Below are 26,105 nucleotides of genomic sequence, written 5' to 3'. Positions count from 1 at the left end.
ACAATGTTAATTTGTCTAATTGTTTGCGTCTCCACCTACACACTTTTTGGGTTCTACTATAATAAACTCAGTGTCACTATTAAACACTTGCCTACACACAGGCATGCATATATATATCGCACAATGTTATACACAAATACTCTGTGTGTGTCCAGAGAGTTCCCTTGATCCACTGGATCCAAGCGGTGATAATTTAGAAGTATCGCTCAACCCAGTATATTCTGTAACCAAGTAAATTCACAGAGATAGCAACTGACTTTCTCCAAAACAATGTTAGAACTAAGTTGCACTTAGAAAATCGAAGGCAATCTCTGACGTACACAAAGAATGTGTCTTCAACCCTAGATCACTAAGGCCCCCCTCGCCCACTCTCAAGCTCATGCTGGAAGTCAGCTACTGCTGAACAGAAACTTCAGACACCAGATTAAGATCTTAATGCTGAAATCTTAATGCTGAAGACAAGTTTCAGGGGGGAAGGAAAGAAACAGGTCTTCCTGCCTCTTTACCTACCCACTGACACAGGCATCACTGGGGAAAACCTAATAAAAGGGATGTCAATGTTACTGGCCTGGCAAACAGAACCTCTGCTGCCTTGTTCGTTTGAAACAAAAAGAGCAGAGAGCTCTGAGGTTGCTGGAAATGAGACTGAAGCATAATGAAACCAGACTCTGGAGCAATTAATTTTTCTATCAGATAATTAAATCATTTGTTTTTCCCAAATCTCAGATCCACTGAGAGAACACTGCATGAGTATAATTTCAACTAAAAAAATATGAAGCTTGAGAAAATGAAGATACCACTCTGTTTTGCAAGAACCTTGATTTTAGAGGAACATGCTGGTTAATAAGTGAGTGTCACATAAGGTGAATCTGCTGATGCTTCCGTCCATAGACTTCTGAGCTATTTTTGCAGTTCAGCTTTTAGTGCTTACAGCTCTGATCACTTGCTCAGAAGTATTGCGACTGCCTTGTTCCGCTCAAATCAAGCAAAGGTTTAGCATCAAGCTACCCATAACAGGCACCTCTAAAGTTAGAAACCACCATACGCTTTTGGGTTGTTTGGGCGTCATTTCCTGACCTCCCTATTTTTATGAGAAAAGGCTTATAACAAAAACCGGCTGAAAAAGTACATTGCACAGTCAAAATAATTAGAGAAAAAGGGTTACAGTTTCAAAAAATGATTGAATTATTCTGTCGTGTTTATCACCTAACATCAGTCGCCAATAGAATGTACACAAATGTCTGTCAGTCCCTTCTCTTTAAATTCTCACTAAAATGAAAAGTTCTGGACTTCCGAAAGAAAGATAAAGGGGAAAAATAACCTAGAAATTCTAAAAATAATTTGGTCTCCGGACCCTTTTATAGTCTTAAAAATCAAGGACTCAGTTTTGGTTTCTGTGGGTTCTCTCTACCAATATTTGCCATATTAGAAATTAAAATTGAGACTTTTAAAAATATTTATTCATTTAAAACAAGTCCATTGCATGTTAACAAAAATAATATTTTTATGAAAGATAACTCTATTTTCTAAAGCAAAAAAATGTTAAGTGAGAAGAGTGGCATTGTTTTACAATTTTGCAAATCTCTTTGATGTGTGACTTAGAGGCCAGCTGGGTTCTTAGATCTGCTTCTGTATTCAATCTGCTGAAACATTGTTTTAGATGAAATATGTGAACAAAATCCAGCCTCACATGGAAATTAGTGGAAAAGAGAGTGTTTTAATAGTTTCAGGTACTTCTTTGATTCTACATCAAAACTTGACAAGTGGTAGCTTCTTAAAGGTTAGCTGCAATGTAGAATCTAAAAACAGTCAATGAACTTTTTATACTGTTGTATTAAATCGATTAGTCTATCTTCAGCTTTCAATGGATCCTTGACCCATGCACGGTTTTGTAACATTTTGTACTGGTCATTTTGAAAACATGGGTTTACTGAGTTATGCAGATCCTCTTCCAAATGTTGACCTATTTTACAATATCAAACATCACAGTTGCTAACATCAACAACAAACTCATGTGAAAAGTCTTTTTTAAGTATTGCAAGCTGACAAGCTCATATGGTGGATATAAATTTTCCAAAATTCTACCTATGGCTTGCAGGATCCAATTTTATCACTGGCATCATACTCACAGTTGCTTGCCTTGAAGTAACAAGCTCATTTCACTCATTTTTAAGAAAATACCTGATAAAATCCCAAGTCTCCATAACTATAGTTTGTCTATCATTCTTCCAAGTAAATATGGTGCCCCATGGGGAAAAAAAAGTGGCTAGCTCAATCATACAAGTGTTCTTCCTGAGACACGGTAGTATTGCAGTATGTAGCAGAAGTGTCTTGTGCATATTTCCCATTTTGTCACACAGAATATTATAAAGATATATAGTCAAGGGATGAGCTTAAGAACAGTAATCATGTTTAGCGCTTCACCAAAGATATTCTTACGTGAAACTCTTCCTCTCTGCCATTGCCACACAATTGCAGGGAGGAAGAATACACTGGCTACACTGACAACTGTACACTTTGGTGGCTTGATTCATTCTAAGGCACCAGCAGTTTTACCCACTACTTCTTTTGCACCACTGGTGCACACGTCAACACATTAAAAAAAAAAAGACAGAACATCTTAGTATTATACGGAAAATAGTTTTGAACTACAGACCTCTTGAAAACGTCTCTGGAACCCCCAGAGATCTGCAGGGCCACATTTTGAGAACCAAATGAAGAATTCTGAACAAAAACACCACTTAAAAGTTTATCATCAATAGTCAATGCAAGTAAGAGAAGTAGTCAGGATGAAGCTAATGATGGTTGAGGTATAACTAGGCAAATATAGCTATCATATCCTCAGCTGAACTCGTTTATTTGACTTTGAATTTCTTCCGGGTTCTAGTTTAATGCCTGCATTCAGAGAAACTACGGATGATGGCGGTCAAACTCAGCAAATCTTAAGCTCAGCCTTCTCAGAGCTCTCTGATCCATACCTTGTATTTGAGAAGGTGGAACCTTTCCTAGGTCAATGTCAATCTTTAGGTTTAAGAAGGAGGAATCCAAGGAAAGCCTTGCAAAAAAGACATTATCCCAAAAGATGACAAAACTCTGAGGAGGGTGGGATTATACCACCTAAAGGACAGTCTTTTTTTCCCAAGGTAGAATCAAGATAAAACATGGAAACACCTCCCAGATAGCTAGATGGCCTAGAAAGCTCTTGGACCTCAGCCTCCCAGTCTGAGCTTGTGTCTGGGCTCTGGCACTCATTATTCAGGAGACCACAGCAAATCAGTGTCCCTGAGCTTGCATACTGAGGATCACATCAGCCTCAGAAGTCTGTTGTGACGAGCAAATGAAATAACATACAGGAAACATACAGAAGGCATCAGTTACGAGGGTACGAAGCTATCCTGCTACCAGAAGAAAATAAAACAAGGGCTGCTATTGCTACTTGCTCAATTACAGGCCTACCACAGTGTCTGGTCCTCAGAAGGAGTTCAATAAATGAGCCTGCTGTCATGGAAAGGAGGAGCAGGTCAACTATGACATGGGACAATTAGTCTCAATCCTCTAAAAAGATCATTTCTTCTTTTTCCAGTTCCCCATTCCCTCAATACCTTTCTTTCTCTCCTACCCTGTCTCCAACCTGGCAGTCATTTCCAGTGGGAGCCACATAACTGCTTGGACCAGCAGGAGAACGGAAGTAGTCACTCATCCCTCAGGATGAATGTATAGAAAGAATACATTAAAAAAAAAAAAATCTAGGGGCTTCCCTGGTGGTGCAGTGGTTAAGAATCCGCCTGCCAATGCAGGGGACATGGGTTTGATCCCTGGTCCAGGAAGATCCCACATGCCACGGAGCAACTAAGACTGTGTGCCACAACTACTGAGCCTGTACTCTAGAGCCCGCGAGCCACAACTACGGAGCCCTCATGCCTAGAGCCCGTGCTCCGCAACAAGAGAAGCCACCGCAATGAGAAGCCCGCGTGCCGCAAGGAAGAGTAGCCCTCGCTCACCGTGACTAGAGAAAGCCTGCGTGCAGCAACAAAGACCCAATGCAGCCAAAAATAAATAAAATTTAAAAATTAAAAAAAAATCTAAATTAAGAAAAAGTATATCAACAAGCTGTCACCAGGCTTGAAACATGAGAAAGGAATACTAAAAAGCAACTGTCATCAGAGATAACATTTTCCCCTTTAAAAATGACACACATTGAGAGTGTCAGATACAGTGAGAAACTGGGGGTTGCAGCCTTCAAGCAGTTAACATGTTTCATCTGCCTTGGTACATGTGGCCACGATGATTTAGCAGAGAACATAATTATGTGTAAACCAGTGGTTTGACACAGGAAATTTGAGTGAAAATGGTTCAAAAAGATCATAATCTTACTCTACATTATAATGCACTGCCTTAGTAGAAAGAATAAGCAGATACCAAAATTCAAGCACTTTCTATATTCTTCCCAGGGGGAAATGTGTTATTAGTTCCAAGTAACATAATAAGAGCCTGAAAGAAGGGGGCGATTCAAAGTTTTAGCAAAGTTTTCTCAACGAGCTTCAAATCCACAAATGACAGGTGCTCTGTCAGGTGGCATTTTTGTTTGTCTTTTAAGAAGTTACTTTTTCCTCCTAAACTGGTGCAGAATACTTGCAAGTTTGCTTTGGGAACTCTGGGGAAGAAACATGTCCACAAAGGACTTTCATCTTACTATCTTCATAAAGATACTTCTACCATTAATTCTTTTGATTTACTTTATTCTTTTAGGAAACTATCTTAAAATTAAACTTTCTAAGGGCAAAATGTTATGTAATAGTTAATAGGAGATGATTCACTTGTCATTCATTATGAGTGAGAACTTTACAACAGAACGAAGGGAATTATCTTACTCATCTCTTCCTACCTGCAGTTTTTGACTCACAGCTTAGTATTTATTTAGAACCTTTAAAATATTTCTGAAATACTTTAGTCATTTAAATTTTTTAACTCACCTCTTTGTAATACATAAAAATTGGGAATTAAGGATAAAATATATACAGACAAAAAACACCAGCTTTAATTTATAAATGAGAATAGGTAGCATGTGTTCAAAGTTAAAGCATCATTTGGATGTTGCAGAGGCAACCCAGATTCTGTTTTTTGTTTAGAAAATAGATTTTTTTAATGTGTAATTTTAACTTCTTATTAAAGAGAATCTCAAACACATGCAAAAGTAGACAGAAACTTATAATAAACCTACATGTAACCATCACCCAGCTTCAACAGCCAGCTTGTGGCTAATCTGGTTTTATCTGTACCCTATCTCCCCTCCTCCCACCTCTGGAATATTCTGAAGTAAATCTCAGCTATCATTTCATCAGTAAACATTTCAATATGTATCTCTAATAGATGCTCTATTTTTTTTTTTTTTTTTTTTTTTTCAGTACGCAGGCCTCTCACTGTTGTGGCCTCTCCCGTTGCGGAGCACAGGCTCCGGACGCGCAGGCTCAGTGGCCATGGCCCACAGGCCCTGCCGCTCCACAGCATGTGGGATCCTCCCGGACCGGGGCATGAACCCATGTCCCCTGCATCGGCAGGCGGACTCTCAACCACTGCGCCACCAGGGAAGCCCAAGACGCTCTATTTTAAACAACCAAAATGCCACAATCACTGCTAAATCAGGTTAATAATTCCTTAATATCATCATGTATACAGTTACTGTTCCCATTTTCCCAGCTGTGTCCTGGGAGTTATTGTTTTGCAATCTGTGTTTGACATGTTCTATATGTTGAAACTGGTTAATATGTTTCTCTTCTGTTATTTTGATTTTCCTTCCTTCTCTTTTTTTTTCTTCCAATTTTTGGTCAAAGGAACCAAGTCTCTTGTCCTATCAAATTTTTCCACAGTTTGGGTTTTGCTGATTGCATCTCCTGGTGTCATTTAAAATGTGCCCCTATCCACTGTATTTCGTCTACAATGGTGGTTAGATGTGGAAGACTGACCAGATTTGGGCTGGATTTTAACAAGACTACCCCACAGATGGGGTGGTGTGCTCCCATGAGGAAACACACATTGTCTGGTACTTGCTCTGTGGGCCAGTCACTGAAGTATGACGTACCCTGAATCCAGGCAGACTTCACTTATGCAAACTACATTACCATCTTCAAATCTTAGACTGTATTTCTTAATAGCATTACAATGCAGCAACATCTTTTTTGATTTGTTCTCACATGAGGGCACATCACTACTTTAACTTAACTTCTTTGTGTTGCTTCTCTTCCAATTATAACAGTTATGAGGTTAGTTTGATGCATTTTCATCAGTACTTCATCTGTTTTTGTTTTTTTTTTTGCCACTCCACTCTTCCAGGTAAGAACTAGTCCAAAATAGTGACAATTGAACAGGGCCACAGTGACAGCATCTAGAGGTTGCATTAAAAATCCAGGTCTATTTCATCACCTTAATAAATTTCAGCTTGATTACGTGACCAATCCAGTTGTTAGCTCCAGAAAGGCTTAGCCAGAATGAAATAAAGAGGGACATGAGACAGCCCTTTCAAAAGAATAAATCACTTCAACTGTGCCTTGACAGCAGTGCTGAGGGGAATCTGGTATCTGATCAAGAGTGATAACACCTTTCTTTTTTTTTTTTTTTTTTTGCGGTACGCGGGCCTCTCACTGTTGTGGCCTCTCCCGTCGCGGAGCACAGGCTCCGGACACACAGGCCCAGTGGCCATGGCTCACGGGCCCAGCCACTCCACAGCATGTGGGATCTTCCCGGACCAGGGCACGAACCCATGCCCCCTGCATCGGCAGGCGGACTCTCAACCACTGCGCCACCAGGGAAGCCCAACACCTTTCTTAAGATGAACAATGGTGATGGGTTTTTGACCCCGTTGATAATGTTATGCCTTCAGCTCCGTGACAGACTTCCACGAAGCGTTTTCTTGCTCCATCTCAGTTTAATGAAGAGCCCTTACTGTAGGTTTTTAAGCAGGCTCATCTTCTTACCTCAGCATTAAACATAAACCTATACACAGCATACTTTATCATCAAATTGTGAAACTACTACTGTTAACACCAATTCAAGTATGACTTTTCAAAAAGACTTTTATGTTCTGTCCTTTCTCCAGACTTCATTATCACCATTTTGATGCCAATTTCTACCACCTGGCGAAACAGTCCCTGGCATGCAGTAAGCACTCAAATATTATTGAACGAGTATATTAACAAAATGGGTGTTCATTAAGTAAACCTTCAGCAGAGTTTGAGTGAGTTTGACAAATTATAATCTGTGATCCAGGTCCTTAATTACTGGTGTTCCACAGAGTTCTGCTCTTAGTCAACCTTGGCTTTCTCTCTAAATCTTCTTACTGGGTCCCTTCATCCTTGTGCCTGTCTCCCACTGGCACCCAGAGCTACATCTCAGGCCTCAATGTCTTGCCAAACTCAAGACTCCTATTGCTAGTTCTTCCTAAACATCTCCACTTGGGTTTCCCACAAGCTTCTCAAACTCCACCCATTCAAAGCTGAATTCATCACATTCCATTCCTATGTTTCTGCTCTGGTGAATGACTCCACACCCCTCTGAGCATCATCTGGGTCTCATCCCTATTCATCCCTGACACCCTATGAACTGCCAATTCCTGTTGGTTTCGAGATCTATATATTTCTCATAGCTGTCCCCTCCTCTCCATCCATCCTGCAGATTCCAACTGAACTTGGGCTCTATTAACCTCTCCCTCAGACAGCTTTAATTGTCTCTTACGGGCTGTCTACACCCCTGTCTCCTCTTATGATCTGAACAGCCCCCAGCCCCAAGCCCCTTGTACCCACAGCTACCAAGTCAGATTTTGTTTCTCATTCCTTAAAACCCTTCACTGGCACCCCATCATGTCTACTAGCCTAGAAGTAGTGTGTGACCATGCAATTTATCCTCTAGCCTGGGACCCTTCTGAGAGTGAAAGGTGACACTGTTAGTAGTTACAGTGGTATAGCAGACAAACTCAGACTTTCCCGGGCAAACCTACGCATGAGGCCCTCCCAAGTCTCTGCTACACCTCCCACTGCACTCCCTCACCTTCGGCACCCCTCTCGCTACTTTCAGTCTCTGGAACCCCTCACTGTTCTCTCACCCCTATGCCTGTGAACAAACTGTCATCCCCTCTTGAACCATCTTCCCTGGCCTGGGACATTTCTAAGGATCATTCCAACTTGCTTTAAACATCACCCGCCCCCCCCACCCCCCCCCTTGAAACAACTTCTAAAATCTCCTGGCTGATCCAATCACATATTCCTGCCAGCCAACAACATGCCTTGGACTTATTCCTATGCTGGGACCTGGGCCCCTGCACTGCAAACATGGGCTGCATCTGCCTGCCTCCTATGAGCTCCTTCAAGTGTCCGTGTCTTGTTCATCTTTATCTCCCCAGCATCTGTGATGAGATCACAGGTCTGTACCCAGCAGGCATTTCTCATGTCATTTCTCAGTCACGTCTTATATTTAATAAAAACGTCTTTGCCTTAGCTACTAATTCAGCACAATTAATGAAAGATGAAAAGATGAGACAGGATGAAATAAGGAGTAGTCAGTAGCTCCTAATGCCAGTCCTGTATATCACAGACCACAGCTCCATTTAAGCAACTGCTTTTTAAAGGAGAGCTTTGGGATTATAGCATCTGGGCTAATGGCAGAACCCCTATAGGAGGCCATGAAAGGGAAACAGCCATGGCAATAAGCCAACATCATATTAGAAACTGTCCACTAAATTCTTGAAGCTTCTAGTATAAAATAAACGCAGTGTCGAAATAAAACACACCTGCTGAGTATACTTGGGGTCCCAGGCAGGGGTGGGGAGAATGACAGGACTCCTGCTGCTGTGACAACAGGAACACAGAGATAAGAACCCACTAGTGTACCTTCACAGAGCACTCTACAGTTTGCAAAGCATTTCCCTACGCATTCTACCACCTGACCTTCAAAATAACCCTATGAGATAGATCAGATGCATGCCGAGGCTCAACCAACACTTCTTTTTTTTTTTAATTTAACTTTTACTTTATATTGGAGTATAGTTGATTTACAATGTTGTGTTAGTTTCTGCTGTACAGCAAAGTGATTCAGTCATACATATCTCCATTCTTTTTCAGATTCTTTTCACATATAGGTTATTACAGAATATTGAGTAGAGTTCCCTGTGCAATACAGTAGGTCCTTTTTATCTGTTTTATATGTAGTGGTGTGTATATGTTAATCCCAACCTCCTAATTTATGCCCCTCCCAACCTTTCCCCTTTGGTAACCATAAACTTGTTTTCTAAATCTGTGAATCTGTTTCTGTTTTGTAAATAAGTTCATTTGTATCATTTTTTCAGATTCCACATACAAGTGATATCATATGATATTTATCTTTCTCTAACTTACTTCACTTAGCCTGATAATCTCTAGGTCCATCCATGTTGCTGCATGTGGCATTATTTCATTCTTTCATCTACCAACATTTCTCAAGCTTCGACAATCCCTCTGGGATCCCAGGCCAATGCCCCCTTCACAGCCTGAGCCACACCAGGCAAGCCTGACCTCATCCTGCTTCTTTATGTAAAACCCTTCAGCATCCTAGATGGAAACTGGAGCTCCAAATGTTCTATCAGTCTAACCTGTCGCTTTATGGCCAGGGATGATCTAGGGTGGCTGACAGGTGAGAGGCCAAGCCAGGGACATTCTCACAGTGCCAGGTCCAGGTGCTGCCATAGCTGAGGCAGGTGTGTGTGGGCTGGGAAGCTTCATTCCCTCCTTGTGTAACACACACAGAGGCAGCCATCACGTTGTCTGCATGTGACAAGGAAGCTGTGCCCTAAGGCAGCAGCAACGTGCGAGCTCAAGCTGAGCCCCGGCCTAGGAGCCAAAGTGACAAGGCAAGGCTCCCACAGACAAAGAGAACAGACCTGAGCTTCTAAAATACAGCCCACACCGTGATGCCATAGATCCTGAAATTTCAACATTAAAAAAATCTATTTCTCATGGATAAAACAGCTCTTTCAGCATCTTTTAAACTACGCAGGCACACCTAAGAGGGGTAGAGTGCTAAGATAGCGATCACTATCATTTTAGTGTGAATTAGTCCATGAATTCACTGTCTTCCTTATTAGCAAGTGTTCCTGGAGAGAGGAGGTCACTGGGCATCTTACTGGAGTAAGAGACAGTGGAAGGCAGAGAACAGGAAGGACTTAGAGGGGAGGTGGAATTACCAAAGATGAACTCGGCCTGCCTCAACATTTTACGCAGGGTCACCTCCGAAAGGAATATAATTGCAATGACCTGGTAAGAACTCACCCCAAATAACACTTGACATTCCTTTCTTCTTATCACTATAACTAATAAATTAACATTGCGTTGGCCAAAAAGTTCCTTTGTAACACAGAAAACCCGAACAAACTTTTTGGCCAACCCAATACTATGAGAATACTGAGGAGTATTCCAGAACCACTGTTCTGATGTTTCTAGTGTAAAATTAAGGAAGGTAAAAACTTAATAAAATTTAGTCCTAGAGAGCTGGTGTAACTCTAAAAAAAAGATGTCATGTAACAACAATGGCACCATCAGACCTGGTCTAACAGGCATGGCCTTACTCCACTGGTCCCTTGTCACTCAGTGCAAAAACGTAGTTCAGCACATTCAGAATCTCACTCACTCCTCATTCACACCTCTATTCTCACTGCTGGGCTTGTCTATACCATGGCTGTACCCATGTTCCGTGTGCTGTAAGAATGTTCTATCAGCAATGTTCTGTAATATTACATTATATTTTATTTGACTGAGTTATGAGCAGACTCCTTTTTCCCACAAACCCTGTATGTTCAAGATAACCAAGCCAAAGCAAAAGAACTGTGAGCAGGCAGAAGACCCCCAAACTGTAATCTGGACAGTTTTTTCATGTTCAAGTATCCCAAGTTTCTGCTAATTTCAAAAGATAAGATGCAACAATTGAGACAACAACTTGAAAAATGTTAACATTAAGACAATTTGCCCACATGAATGAGAAGGGTTGGCTGAGACGAGAGAAAACCACTTCTCAAAAGTGTCCTCAATTTGCAAAATGCCAACACCAAACAGACAAACCATGAAGCCACACGTTTACAGATCTTTGCAAGGATTTTAGTAACAGTGGAGTAGCTTGTAATGGACTAATGTTCCCACCAAAAACAATTAAGATATTTAGAAATACATTCTAAAACAATTAATTGGAAACACTGGAGGGCCACCAGAAAAGAGACAGAAATCAGAGGGAATTTGATATGCAACTTAAAACTACAAGATATCATTTCATAGCCACCAGCATGTCTAAAATTAAAGAGAATGACCATACCAAGTGTTGGGGAGGATACAGAGTAACTGGAACTCTCATACATTGCTGGTGGGAATATAAGAATACAACCACTTTGGAAAACCATTTGAAAGTTTCTTATAAAGTTAAACATGTGTCTACTCTATTATCCAGCAATTCCACTGCTAGGTATTTACCCAAGAAAAATCAAAGTGTAATTTATGTACAAGAATGTTTATGGAAGCATTCTTTATAATAACCCCAAACAGGGAAAACTCCAAAATGTCCATCAAGATGAGAATAAGCAAACAAAATTGTGCTACATTTATGTAATAGAATACCCAGCAGTAAGAAGGAACAGAATACTAATATACACAATGACATGAATGGGTCTCAGAGAAATTATGCTGAGCAAAAGAAATCAGACACAAAAGAGAACATGCTATGTAGTTCCATTTATATGAACTTCCAGAAGAGACAAAATTAACCTATAATGAAGAAACAAAGCAAAACACTGCATTCACTGCCTCTGGCAGCAGGGGATTAACTGGGAGAGGACACAGGGAACTTTCAGAGGGATGAAAATGTTCTATGTCTTGGATTGGAGCACTAGTTACACAGTTGTATGCATCTGTCAAAACCAAACTCTTCACTTCTGATCTATTCATTTCTCTGTATATAAATTTTACCTCGATTTTTTAAATATGGGGAATGGGAGATGGAGGTAGCGCAAGGGGAAGAGGAACAGAATACCTTAAAGGACAGAATGAGATAAAGATTATAAGGAAGAGAACACAATCCTTAAATTTTTAATACACTCCTAGGGCAGACTAAAAGGTTAGTCCAAAGCCAAAAATCTAAAATACAGTTTAACAGACATGAACCAAAAGAGGCAAGAACCTCTTGAACTAAGAACTAAGATGATGAATAAAAACAAAAACTCAGTGAGTATGTTAAACAAAACACAAGATTGCCAGAGTTAGCAAATATATTTAATCTGGCAACCCAAACCAGTAGACCATTAGACAACAAAATACCAAGCAACCTGGTTTATACAGTCAATTTTTAAAGCGTCTTTTACGAAATGCTCTTTTTATATGCTCCGTGATATAAATTCCTACTGAGTATGAACTAAGAGTACACAAATACCTGAAACCACCCCAAATTCATTCTTACCTTCAGTGAAACTTCCTGTTAGGGTTATTACAACAAATACTTTCCCTTCTGGCTCCAGATCCACCTAGAAAGAGAGAAAAAAATTGTACGTTATATGCTAATTTTGAAGTATTTTTTTGTGGGCCTCAAATAATTCTTGACAGAGAGGCTCAATGCACATAAATCAGATCTATGTTTTTCACTGAACAGCAGAGGGGCAGGAAACAAGTGACAGCACAAGAAACTATAACGGATGAAAAGCAGATCTAAACGAAACCGTGCAATGTTTTCCCTCTCTCAAATGTTTTCCTCTTCCATTTTGGCTCTCTGTGATACTGATGAGCAACCATACACGTGGTCACTATTTTTGAGACACCCCTAACTGATGTGCACCATTTGTAAGAATATTTTACTAAACCACGTGACAAGTGTATGAAGTTGAGAAATAATGGCAACATAAAGGCAATGAACCAATGTGCCACGGTCAACTGCGTACCTTTAGTTTGAGGAAGTAAAGAGTTTGAATAGAAGAGTGCTGTCTCTGTCTACACCATCTCCACCTGAGTGCAGTTCATCTGCAGGGAGCACCAGGGGAGGCAGTACGTGTGCTGTGCATTCACTACTCTTGACTGTTCATGGGAACATCAACGTTCCTTCAAGTTCTTATCTACGAGCTGAGAAAACAAGACAGACGTTCTGCCAACGAGGCAGCTGTACGTCTTCTCACTAGAGCCTGTCCTCTGCACACACTCCCGTCTCCCAAAGACCTTCACACAGCATGGCCCCAGGATGGGGCAGTACCCTCCGTATCTGCTCTGACCACACTGGCCCAGGTAGGCAGGCTCTGCCCTCTTCATGCTAACCTTGAACTACCCATGAACACCTCTAAGCCATGGATTCTGAGGTTCTTTGGGGCTCCGATACATAAATTTACAATTGTCCTTAAATAAAATCTTGTCAGGTTTAGCCTATCGCTTCAGCTCTGCCTTTGACCTTTTGTCTAAGAGAGGGAGGTTCAGAGAAGCTGAGTATAGATATGGATGGTCTTTTGGGTAGAATCACATGGTACAGTGTCCAAACTAGATCAGGACACGGACTCCAGTCTGACTGCCGCAGCAGCTCTGCACTCTGGGCAAGGTCCTTAACCATGCCCAGTTTCACTGCTCCCATCTCCAAGTCCATGACGTCATTATTCAGCATTTCCGACGTGGCTTCTGTCAGACAATCTCAAAGAGCCTTAACAGTACTATTTACTGTTTGTATTGTATCTATAGGTGACCAATACCGAAGAAAAGAAATGCACTGACCTTACCCTAGAGCTCACCACCACCTGTTTTTAAGTACTACCCCCTGTTTATGCTTTTTCGAAATAAAAGATGCCTGTTTTATACTGACTGGGAGGGCTTCATCTATATAACAGCCAATTCCTATAAACCCTGCTGCCTTTTTCTGCGTTCAGTCTGTTACCAGTGCGGTTACCACACCATAACTCACTCCAGTGCTCAAATCAGCTTCTCGCATCACGACTACTAACTTAACAATAGCCCCTTAACTATCAAGACCGCTTGTGAACCTTTATAGAACGGTTCTGAAAATAGAGCTCTCTGGAGAGATGACTAAACAGGATGTCAGTCTCTAACTGTCTCCACTCTCTGCCTCGACTTGTTTCAAGTCAAAAATATTTTCTTTTTAAAAGCCACTCCCTCATCTTCAATGCAAAAGCCTGGCAGAGCCACATACAGGCACACACGTTCGACCTCACAACATCAACTGCTGCTGGCACAGAAGGAGCTGCTGCCAGCCTCCCAACTGCCAGGCCACCTCCGAGATCCAGCCCGGAAACTCCCTCCAACACTGCCCGAGGGCCCGCAAAACAAAGAAGGCTACGCCACCACATGGGCAGGAGCTGCTCTGACAGACAGCAGGAGACTCCAGCACTCAGCATCAGGAGCTCTCACAGTGCAACAGGTTCGAGCCTCGTTTTTGACCCAAGTCACCATCACGGTGGAAAAGCCAGGCTCAAACGCCATCTGTAAGCCTAGCCCATCTAAGACCTCTGACCTTAGAACAGGGTTTTACCAACTGCAGGTCGAGACTCACTAGTGAGACATGAAAACCAGGTAGTGGGTTGCACACAACAGGGATTTTTAACTAGAATAAAGTGGAACAGAAAATATGAACACGCCAAATAGTAAGGAAAAGTACCACGCCATGAAAATTCTGTTTGCAGTTTTATACGCGTGAGAATGGTATACTGGGTTTTGGTGTAAAACGTCTTCCTTAGTGCATCACAGAGAAACAGTTTGAAAATGCGGCCCTCGAGGTTATCTGCTTCACCTATACAGTGCTGATGGTTTGGCATCTATACATGGTGGTGGCCGCTTAGACAACTCCAGTGACAGCCAACTCACTACCACCACAGCTGGCGTCTTTCATTCCTGTACCCCAGAGAAGATCCTTCTCTAACAGCAGAAATGCAGTGACCAATAGCTTCCATTCATTGACCCTAGTTTTGTCCCCTACTGCTGTAGTGCATACTTTAGCTCTATGGATTCTGGGAAGAGCACTTCAGCTTGATTGGAGAACCACCCTGCCCTCACATTAGTCCATGGCTCAGCTGAGAGTCTACCCCTGGTTCCAGAGCGGACATGTGACCCAGGCTTGCCAAACTGAGCACTGAATTCCCTCGGCCAAGATGACGGGCCTGGAGCTGGCATATGCCCTACATCTGAGTAATTGCTCCTCTCTACCCTCAATCACTGGTGCAGGTTTGGGCACAAAATCCAAGTAGGTCCAATCAGGAATCCTGGATCTACAAGGAAGAAGTACGATCTCACTCCTGCTGAACTGTAATCTGGAAGGACATACACTTGGGAGTGTCTAGCACCATTCTTACTACCACACTGGGCTGGAGAATGAAGTCAATAAAGAAGGGAGAGCTGAGAGACAGAAAGAGACCAGGTCTTGATGTCATTTAAAGCCTTAGATCAAGCCCTGCTTGATTCTTCTGGATTTTCAGTTATTTGAGCCCATAACTTCCTTTTGCTTTAGCCAGTTTGAGTAGGGTTTTCTATCACTTGCACCCCAAAAGGCTTATCCAAATTGTCAGCCAAAGAGAATAAGTCATATTTGTAAAGACAATCATCACCTCCCCTCTACACTTTCTAACGCCCAGGCCAATTCCCGCAATCTGTCCCCCTGCCTCTCTCTGGCACTGAAACAGCTCCTGTAACCCTTGTCACATCCCACGGTCGGATCCAAAGATGTGTCCATCTTCCCCTCAGCTGACCCGTCTGCCAGTATCTGATGTTCTTGCCCACTTCCTCCTTCATGAATCTCTCTTTAAACCCTGCTGCTCCTGAGTCCTCTTTTCCTTCCATTGGAAGATTCAGACTCATGATTTCAAAACCCACCTGAGATTCTTTGGGGGTAGGAGTAGGAGAAAAAACAAACATATCAGAACCTCCGAGAGGGTGTAGTCACATTCATTTCCTAAGTCTCAAGCACACACTTTATTCTCAAACCTATATATGCACCTTTTCTGAAAGTCTCCATCTCAGTGTCTCACTAAGACAAGTCCCTTTAATTCAACATGTCCAGAGTCCAAAGTCTTATCATGTACCCCCAAATGACTCCTCCATTTCCCCAGCAGCCCAGGCTCCTCACTATGTGCATATAATCCTACCAGATCCCACCAAGTCCACTTTCTGAGCCTCTCTTAAACCCTCCCCTTCCTCTCCACTCCTCCTGCCCTGCCTCACCTTGCCCCTTGCAGGGGCGTTCTAGCTGGTTTCCATCTCCAGACTCATAATCCCCCAGCTGCTATCACTGACATTTCAAAAATGAAAATCTGACCATGTGACTTTCTAACTTCAAATCCTTCTGTGTGTCCTCTCCCTCCTGTAACAGCCAAACTCCTTAGCAGGGCACACAGCCCCACATGCTGTGTCCTTACCATCCCAAACACATACAACCCATATCTCAGCATCTATAAATTATTTGTAGACTCTTCAGGGAGGCATATTATTTCATTTATAACCTTAGAGATCAACAAAATGTATTATGGGTCAGACAGCATAATGGAGAATGTAGTCAAAATGATGAAAAATATACATTACCTGTCTGAAGCTTATTGCCTAGTGATTTGAGGCATGCAATCTTTATACCTAGAAAATCCTTCTCTTTTTAACCTGTCAAACTCTTATTTGTCTATCGAGAATCAACTCAAAACTCACTTTTTACAGGAAGACCTTCTGAGACCTCTTTTAGACAGGTGGGCAACTCCACACCATTATAGAGACCATTGCTGGAACCCCTTCGTTGTTGTAGCCACTATGCCCCGGTCCCTTAGGACCCTGACTTGCACATAAGAGGACTGAAATGGTTTTGTGAATGAGTAAATTAACAAACAAGCCAGGATACTCCAAGCAGCTTCATAGAGGGCATGGTTTTCTCCTCCTTCACTATTCTGATTGGTTTCCTCCAGATATGCTCCAATTTCTCCACACTCCCATGAAAGAGTGAACATCAGCCTGCAGGTGCATCAGACGCTAATAGGGCAAAGCAACGTTATCACCAACTTTGATTTCACAGTGACAGTGCCCTTTAGTGATGCAGCTACAGACTTCATGAACACTTTGAGAAGCCCCAGTGACCCAGCTTGAGTTTGCCATCAACTAAAACCTTTGCATCTTTTCTACATGCTGTAAGGTTCTGCTTCTCACATCCTGTGCAGTGCTTAGGCCCCAAATCCTAAGAGCTCCATACTTTTTCTGCAGAATTTCAGCTTGTTGCTCTGGGCTCCAAGGCTCACTAGATCCCAAATCCAGTCATTCAGTCACTCTCCTTGTTAGCTTTATGGCCTTCCAAATCAGGGCCTGGGTTACCCTGTCATCATCTAAGGCACTTACAGAATGTCCACCATGACAGGGCTGAGGCCAGAGTGCCATGGAGGCCCCACATAGAAATGGATGCACTGTGCATTCTTTCTGTAACAGTCATTCAGGGAGAAGTGAATATGCTAAGCCCTCTTTCCTACAGACCACTTCTATTAGTGAGAAGGGCAACTCCTGGGCCCTTGTCAAAACTCAGAAAGCAATGGCCTTTAAAAGTGACATTCTGACACACAAATAGATAAATCATTAAAACTCAGTGTAAACAAATGGTGCTGTAACTGGATGTCCATATACACAATAGTGAACTTCAACTCACACATTGTAACTTATACAAAAATTAACTCAAAATGGATCACAGACCTAAATGTAAAACCTAACACTTTAATACTTCAAGAAAAATACATCAGAGATAATCTTTGGAACCTTGGATTAGGTAAATATTTCTTAGATATAAAACCAAAAGCACGGGGCTTCCCTGGTGGCGCAGTGGTTGGGAGTCCGCCTGCCGATGCAGGGGACGTGGGTTTGTGCCCCGGTCCGGGTGGATCCCACATGCTGCGGAGCAGCTGGGCCCATGAGCCATGGCCGCCGAGCCTGCGCGTCCGGAGCCTGTGCTCTGCAACGGGAGAGGCCACAACAGTGAGAGGCCCGCGTACGGCAAAAAAAAAAAAAAAAAAAAAAAAATGACAAATTGGACTTCATCTAAATTAAAATTTCTGCTCTTTGAAAGACACTGTCAAGAGAATGAAAGGCCACAGATCAGGAGAAAATAGTGTAATTTTTTTTCTCACCTGTATCCAAATAAAGAACTTACAAAACTCTATAAGAAAACAAGCCAACTTTTAAAAAATGGGCTTCATCACTTCATTTCACCAAAGAAGACATAATATAAAGATGGCAAATAAGTATATAAAAACAAGTTCAACCTCATTAATCATTAGAGAAATGCAAATTAAAACCACAATGCAATAACAATACATACCTATTATGAGGGCTAACACTAAAAAGTCTGACCATACTAAATGTAAGAATGTGGAGCAACGGGAATTCCCGTATGTTGCTGATGCGACTATAAAATGGAACTATCACTTTGGAAACAGTTTGACATTTTCTTAAAATGTTACACATACACCTCCCATTTGATCCAGCCATTCAATTCTTAGGTATTTAACCAAGAATAAAGCAAGCATATGTTCAAAAATATGTATGCAAATGCTCAAGGCGCTTTTTAAAGAATATGATATAGCCATACAATGGAATAGTATTCAACAATAAAAAGAATAAACTATTGATGCATGCAACAACATGGAAAAATAGTAAATGAAAGAAGCCAAACACAAAAGAGAACATACTGCCTAGAAAAAGAGAGACAACATATAGTTTAACCTGACTGTAAACATATAGTTTCTATAGCGGCAGAAAACATCAGTGGTTGCCTGGGGATGGGTAAGGGAAATAAGACAGGTGGTAGAGAGGGATTAAAAAGGGGCAGGAGAGTACCAAGACAATTAAATGGAGAAAGAGTACTCTTTTCAACAAATGGTGCTGGGACAACTGGATTCCACATGCAAAAGAATAAAAGCAGACCCCTACCTCACACCATATATAAATATGAACTCAAAATGGATCATAGACCTAAAAGTAAGAGCTAAAACTATAAAACTCTTAGAAGAAAAGAGAGGAATAAATTTTCCTGACTTTGGGTTAGGCAACGGTTTCTTAGATATGACATCAAAATTACAAGTGACAAAAAATGATAAATTGGACTGCATCAAAGTTTAAAACTTCTGTGGTATAAAAACAAACAAGTGTCTACCTCTCTCTGCCCAAATGCCCTTTCCAAAGTGCCACTCTTATCAACTTTCCTCCATCCAAGCCTCCAGAGGCTTCTTAGTGCCTTCAGAAGAAAACTCACTCTCCTTTACCTGGCTTTCCAGGGCACCGTGGGCTCCCCACTAATTAACCCAAACCTGTTTTTCAAATTTCCATTCTTTAAACCTACTCTTCTAGTCAGGTCCATCTCCTCACTATGTCACAGCCACACCTGTGCTCGTGCTGCTGTCTCTACTTAGAAAGCCTTTCTCTCTTCACCTACCACTCATTCTAACATTGACTGAATGACTCCTAGGGTCAGGATCATTGCCAGGTGCTCAGGATTTCCCAGAGAAGCTCCCTGAGGCTGCAGGTGGAAGAAGCAGCTGAGTGTACCTGGCAAAGATGATGTAGCTACAGAAGCTGAAGGAAGAAACTTTTACCAGGAAGATCTCACATGCACATTGATCTCTGCAGTCTCAAAATTCCTTTCTTGATTATTATCTTACTATCTATTGATGCCCTTAACAATAGATAAAATTTCATAGACTTACATCTCATCACTTGCAGTTAAGTCTGTAAGCTCCTTTCCAGTGGGATCTGACACTTTTTTTTGTTTTTTTTTTTTGCGGTACGCAGGCCTGTCACGGTTGTGGCCTCTCCCGTTACGGAGCACAGGCTCCGGACGCGCAGGCTCAGCGGCCATGGCTCACGGGCCCAGCCGCTCCGAGGCATGTGGGATCTTCCCGGACCGGAGCACGCACCCGTGTCCCCTGCATCGGCAGGCGGACTCTCAACCACTGCGCCACCAGGGAAGCCCGGATCTGACACTTTTTTATTCCCCGAAGGGCCTAGCAGAGTTCCTTGAACCAAGTAAACACTCAAAAAATATCTGTTGATTTGGTCTAATGAGCTGAATTGGAAGGTCATCTGACCACCTCAATTTCATCACCTATAAAATGGGAATGATAGTATTTTATCCTGTAATAAACACTCTGACAGCACTTTGTAAAATATAAAAGCACTTCAAGATGGCTCCACGGCAAACCAGTAGCATATGGACTACACAGGCCCCCTCCTTAAGGATCATACTCTGCTCGCTTGACGAGCCAACTGATCGCCAGCCCCCCTCCTCCACCACACACCCTGAGCCAGTGTTTCCTTTCCTTTGGCATCACTTTGCAGAAGCTGGGCAAGTCACCTATATCCCTGACTCGGCCTTCTTGCCCATGAAATGAGAGGATTGTTAAAAAACCTTTCTAGCTCTAATGTTCCATGATTCTAAACAGGCTTGGATAAAAGCCTGCAGACAGGACTCAACGGAAACACTCATTTAATTAACTGGTAATAATTTACAACCATTTCCCTTCACAGAAGGCATTAGAATTGATCACAGGCAGGAAACTTCTGGCTACTTAATTTTCATCTCAGCCTGGGATAAGCAAAAGGCCCTAGCATATTAAAAGAAAAAAAACCAATCCTTTATTGGGCAAAGGTAGAAGGTTCACCTAAACTCTATGGGCCTTGGGCCAGACATCTGTGATATTCAGATTCTTGGCTAGGTGGATCATTTCTATAACTTTTCTAGGTCTTACTCTAGGGATAAGTAACTAAAGAACTTAAAAACATGATAAAGCATTTCATAATTCTCTTCCAGCTAAAACCATCAGACTTGAAAATGAGAGTTCAAATTCTTAAAGGAAAAAAAATTTCTTTACAGAATTGTACCAATAACCAACAAGGAGACATGTAGCTATGTTCTTTAGTAACAGAAATAACAGTTACTGTGTCTTGAATTCATCAATGTGCAGGAGCCCTGCCAGGTAGGTGCCTGACCTACATTATTTCTCACCTTCACCCCCTGCAAGGTATCACCACCACCATTACAGATGGGAAAATGGAGGCTCCATGAGGTTACGGAATTCACCAGCAGAGAAGGCCAAGCCAAGATACAGACTCAGGGAAGATCCCGCCCCAGTTCCACACCAGCCTCCCTGTAGGCTGCTGTGCCTGCACCTGCCTGCAGGTTTGCCTGATGCCTTCTGTTCCACCCGAACCAGCCTGCCCAAGTCTTGGCATGTTAGGTCAATCGCATCACCCGTCTCCCTGGGAACTTGGGCTAGACTTGTGCCCTCGGCACCCGAGGGTGCTCCCAGCCAAATGCCAAGCCTCGGTGTTCCAGCCTTGCTTCCTCACTGCCAAGGCCAGTGGGAGTGGCATCAGCCTGATGGTGTCGCCTGATGGCTCTTCACAAGGGCATGTGACAAGTCTGTGCTGGGGCTAGCAGAATGCAGCGGGCAGCTCAGGTTCCACTAGTCAGCTGCCTGGAGGACTTGAGTCAGGGTCATGTGCTGCAGACACACAGCGCATCGCTTCGCCATGGGAAGGAGTTTAAAGGAAGAGGGGGTGAATGAGGCAAACCCTATGTGCCTGCTGATTTTCTGTTTTTGCAACCAGACAAAGTTTATGTGTTAAAAGCACACTAAAAAGCACCACAGATTAAAAACGATCAGAAAAAGAAGATGGCAAAAACTAAACAGAAAGGTGAGACTTATCAAATACGACTGTAGTTTAAAGCGAAGGAAAATACTATCTTTAGTCAGTGATTAAATCCTCATCTTTCTAAGTCTGGACCCTCCATGCAGTCGAAGAGGATGGTGGGGAAAGAGCCCTCGGCTGTGACCACAGCTCTGGTGGCAGGTCATCTGGCTTCTGCACCTAGACAATAAAGGTGGACAACTAGGCTTTTAAGTCCTTTTCATATCTAAGATTCTACGACTCCAAGCCACAAACAGGTTCTGAACTCCACAGAGGACGTAAAGACTACAGAAGAGTATGCCTCTCAAATGCATAAAGCCTCATGGTAACTCTTCCCCACCCCCAGCTAAACATACCCAATCACTGCAGATTTAAACTTAGAGTTATTTCAATTCAGAGCCCATTACCCCTATGTCCTAGTGTAAATAGTGTAACTCCTGGCAAAAGGGGGATTCTTTTGTATTAAAATTAGTTTTTCAAAGTGTCCCTACCCAAAATGAAAAACCAGGAATAAATAGTCCAGATTGGATATCTCTGAGGACTAAAATACTTTTTCTTTGCCAAGGAGAAGGCTAAGGATAGATAGAAATGGTCTATTGTACAAGTGCTGTGTGTGTGTCTCTCAATCTTTGACTCCAATATCCAAGGGATTGAAAATGTCAATTAGATGATGGGATGCCTTAGGCTCTTCAAAACACTCCACTACAATTCCTCCCTCTTTACCTCCTATGGAGTTCAATTCTGTGCTGGGAGGCCTACCTGACACCTCCTTTGTGAAGGAGGACAGAGGTTCTGAAGGGATCTTCCCATCCCAGGAGATCCAGAGCTGCTGGTACTCCTGATGGACCAAAAAGGATGGGCTGAGCTCTTCTGGAGTCAAATGCCCACCCTTGAAACCAGCAGAGGACTCTCAGAACAGCACCCTCCAGAACTAAGAGGGCACTTTCTTTCTCCTCCAATAAGGTGTCTGCCCCGCAAGGACCTCATGCCAGAGCAGACCCTAAACTGAGAGAGGAACCATGGTAATTGTGTTCCCTACATCAAAGAACACTTTAAAAGGGTACATTCACCATGATCTCAATCCTTCTCTTTTCTGTTCCATAGACCCTTCCAGAAGAGAACATACTCTGTCCTTGCCAGGATAAGGTATTAAATGAAAGGGACAGGTGGTCTTTGGACTGTGGCTGGAGGTGAGGATTGCCATCCTTGCCCACCCTCCTGCTCAGTGGCCTCACAGCCCCCTTCCTTCTTCACAGCTTCTGTGGGTTGCCTGGGGAGAGCTCTCAGCCCCCCCAGTGAGCCTCCTCCTAAGGTGAAGCTCCCACAAGGATGGATAAATATTAGGAGGTGAAGAGTCTAAGTTTTGCCACAGAAGATTTCAGGTTTTTTTAAAAAAAGATATAAACAAATCCAGAATTATTCTACATTGTAATGGAGGAAGAAAGCAAAACCAAAGCAAGGAGTAAGTCAAACTATACAGCATACTTAAGCATTTAAGAGGTTTGTTTGTTTGTTTGTTGTTGTTTTACTATGGCATTCTTTTCAGCATTGACTTGAGGTCTTTTTGTTTCCCAAGCAGCATGCGGGATTAGTTCCCCAACCAGGGATCGAACTCACTCCCCCTGCAGTGGAAGAACGGAGTCTTAACCACTAGACAGCCAGGGAAGTCACTCAAGATGTTTTATAGATGTGTCTACTTAATTTCTCATTGCTCAGACTCTTGGTCACCTTTAGATAACTGTGAATCTGAAGGAACATTAGAAAATACATCAAGCCCAAGGTCTCTCCCAAGGGTTATCTTGTGAAACTTTCACTCCTTTTGGCCTTCCAGAGGGAAGGAAAGAGGAAAGCTTTGCCAAAATGGACATGGGTGCCCTACCTAGAAATACAGGTAGCAGTTTTCCAGGTGGGCCAGGGAAGGGGAGACAGAGCGGAAGTATGTGCAAATGCACAGAGGACTATTAGGGTTGCATATGGTGGAATGCAGGCTGTGTAAATGAGATGGGTCAGAAACTAGGCTGGAGAGGAAAAGCTATCAGGTCAACAGTGGCCTCCTGGCACCCTGGAAGGCTTAGCTCTTATCCCAGGGCAATGGGGAGCCGCTGAGGAGGTTCAATCTGCAAAGTTTCAGGATTATACCAATATGATAGAGCCCTACAGAAAGGGTGTTGGGATTATAAGGGGAGAGAAGCTCGTGGTGGGGGTACATATTCAAAGGCTATTCTGTTGGTCTTAGCAAAGGTTGCAGGTGACCTGAGCTAAGCCAGCAGCAGAGGGGATGGAGAGGGGGAGGCAGACTGGGGAAGACAGTGGAGGGAGCAGCAGCTGTACTTTGTAATCAGAGGTGGGGTAGAAGGTAAAAGAGAAGTGGTCACAGAGAGTCACCAGGCCAACGACAATCTTGGTGGCATTAAATGAGACAGAGACTCTAAAGGGATAAGCTGATGTGGAGGAAAGATAGAAAGTTCAATGTGTGACCATTACCCATGTCATCTGAGCATCTACTGGGCCACCCTGAACAGCTTCTTAAAGTTTAGATGGAGAACTAGGAACACCACAAAGATAGAAAATACAAACCCAGTACAGTCTCAGTGGAACAGGTAAGAGCAACATCAAAAGCACTATTCAGATCAAGAAAAGGAGCAATCAGATGACCTGATACTATACATAGAAAATCCTAAAGATGCCACCAGAAAAATACTAGAGTTCATCAATGAATTTGGTAAAGCTGCAGGATACAAAATTAATAAACAGAAGTCTGTTGCATTTCTACACACTAATGAAATACCAGAATGGGAAATTAAGGAAACACTTCCATTTACCATCACATCAAAAACAATAAAATACCTAGAAATAAACCTACCTAAGGTGGCAAAAGACCTGTACTCTAAAAACTATAAGATGCTGATGAAAGAAACTGCAGACAACACAAACAGATGGAAAGATACCAATATTGTTAAAATGACCATACTACCCAAGGCAGTCTACAGATTCAATGCAATCCCTATCAAATTACCAATGGCATTTTTCACAGAAATGAAAATGGAAACACAGAAGACCCCAAAGAGACAAAACAATCTTGTGGAAGAAGAACGGAGCCAGAGGAATCACACTCTCTGACTTCAGACTATACTATAAAGCTATAGTCATCAAACCAGGATGGTACTGGCAGAAAAAAAGACACACAGATCAATGGAACAGGATAAAACACCCAGAAATAAACCCATGCACTTATGGTCAATTAATCTATGACAAAGGCAAGAATATACAATGGAGAAAAGACAGTCTCTTCAATAAATGGTGCTGGTAAAACTGGACAGCTACTTGTAAAAAAATGAAATTAGAACATTCTCTAATACCATACACAAAAATAAACTCAAAATGGACTAAAGACCTAAATGTAAGACCAGATACTCTAAAATTCCTAGAGGAAAACATAGGCAGAACACTCTTTGACATAAATCACAGCAATATTTCTTTGGATCCGTCTCCTAGAGTAATGGAAATAAAAGCAAAAATAAACAAATGGGACCTAATTAAACTTAAAAGCTTTTGCACAGCAAAGGAAACCATAAATAAAACAAAAAGACAACCTACAGAATGGGAGAAGATATTTGCAAATGATGCTACAATTAAGAGCTTAATTTCCAAAATATACAAACAGCTCAATATCAAAAAAACTAAACAACCCAATTAAAAAATGGGCAGAAGACCTAAATAGACATTTCTCCAAAGAAGACATACAGCTGACAACAGGCACATGAAAAGATGCTCAGCATTGCTAATTATTAGAGAAATGCAAATCAAAACTACAATGACATATCACTTCACACTGGCCAAAATGGCCATCATCAAAATGTCTACAAATAATAAATACTGGAGAGGGTGTAGAGAAAAGGGAAACCTCCTGCACTGTTGGTGGGAATGTAAACTGGTGCAGGCACTATGGATGTTCTTTAAAAAACTAAAAATAAGAGTTACCATATGATCCAGCAATCTCACTCCTGGGCATATATCTGGAGAAAACAATAACTGGAAAAGATACATGCACCCCAATGTTCACAGCAGCATGTTAACAATAGCCAAGACATGGAAGCAATGTAAATGTCCACTGACAAATGAATGGATAAAGAAAATGTGGTGTGTGTGTGTGTATGTATACATACACACACACACACACACACACTGGAATATTATTTGGCCATAAAAAAGAATGAAATAATGCCATTTATAGCAACATGGATGGAGCTAGAGATTATCATACTAAGTGAAGTGAGTCAGACAAAGACGAATATCATATGTTATCACATATGTAGAATCTAAAAAAAGATACAAATGAACTTCTTTACAAAACAGAAATGGACTCACACAGAAAACAAACTTATGGTTACCAAAGGGGAAAGGGGGGAGGAATAAATTAGG

At 42.1% G+C, this 26,105-nt stretch overlaps 1 protein-coding gene across 4 annotated transcripts in view; it reads right to left on the bottom strand.

Annotated features, from left to right (window-relative positions):
* PRKCH (protein kinase C eta) overlaps window positions 1-26,105 on the bottom strand; it is a 223,133-nt gene that overhangs the window by 139,337 nt on the left and 57,691 nt on the right. For all 4 annotated transcript variants that reach the window (XR_016392186.1, XM_089907783.1, XM_022570430.2 and 1 more), the window contains exon 2: window positions 12,460-12,523. Coding sequence is in view for 3 of the 4 variants with exons in the window: in XM_089907783.1 (XP_089763909.1) it covers window positions 12,460-12,523 (64 nt within the window). In the remaining variant the exon portion in view is untranslated. The remainder of the gene's footprint in view (window positions 1-12,459; window positions 12,524-26,105) is intronic.

The sequence above is a fragment of the Delphinapterus leucas genome, chromosome 2, assembly GCF_059928025.1.
Source record: "Delphinapterus leucas isolate spDelLeu-1000000601 "Yukka" chromosome 2, BTC_Dleu_Yukka2, whole genome shotgun sequence".
Taxonomy (NCBI): Eukaryota; Metazoa; Chordata; class Mammalia; order Artiodactyla; family Monodontidae; genus Delphinapterus; species Delphinapterus leucas.
This window is presented reverse-complemented; position numbering and strand designations above follow the sequence as displayed.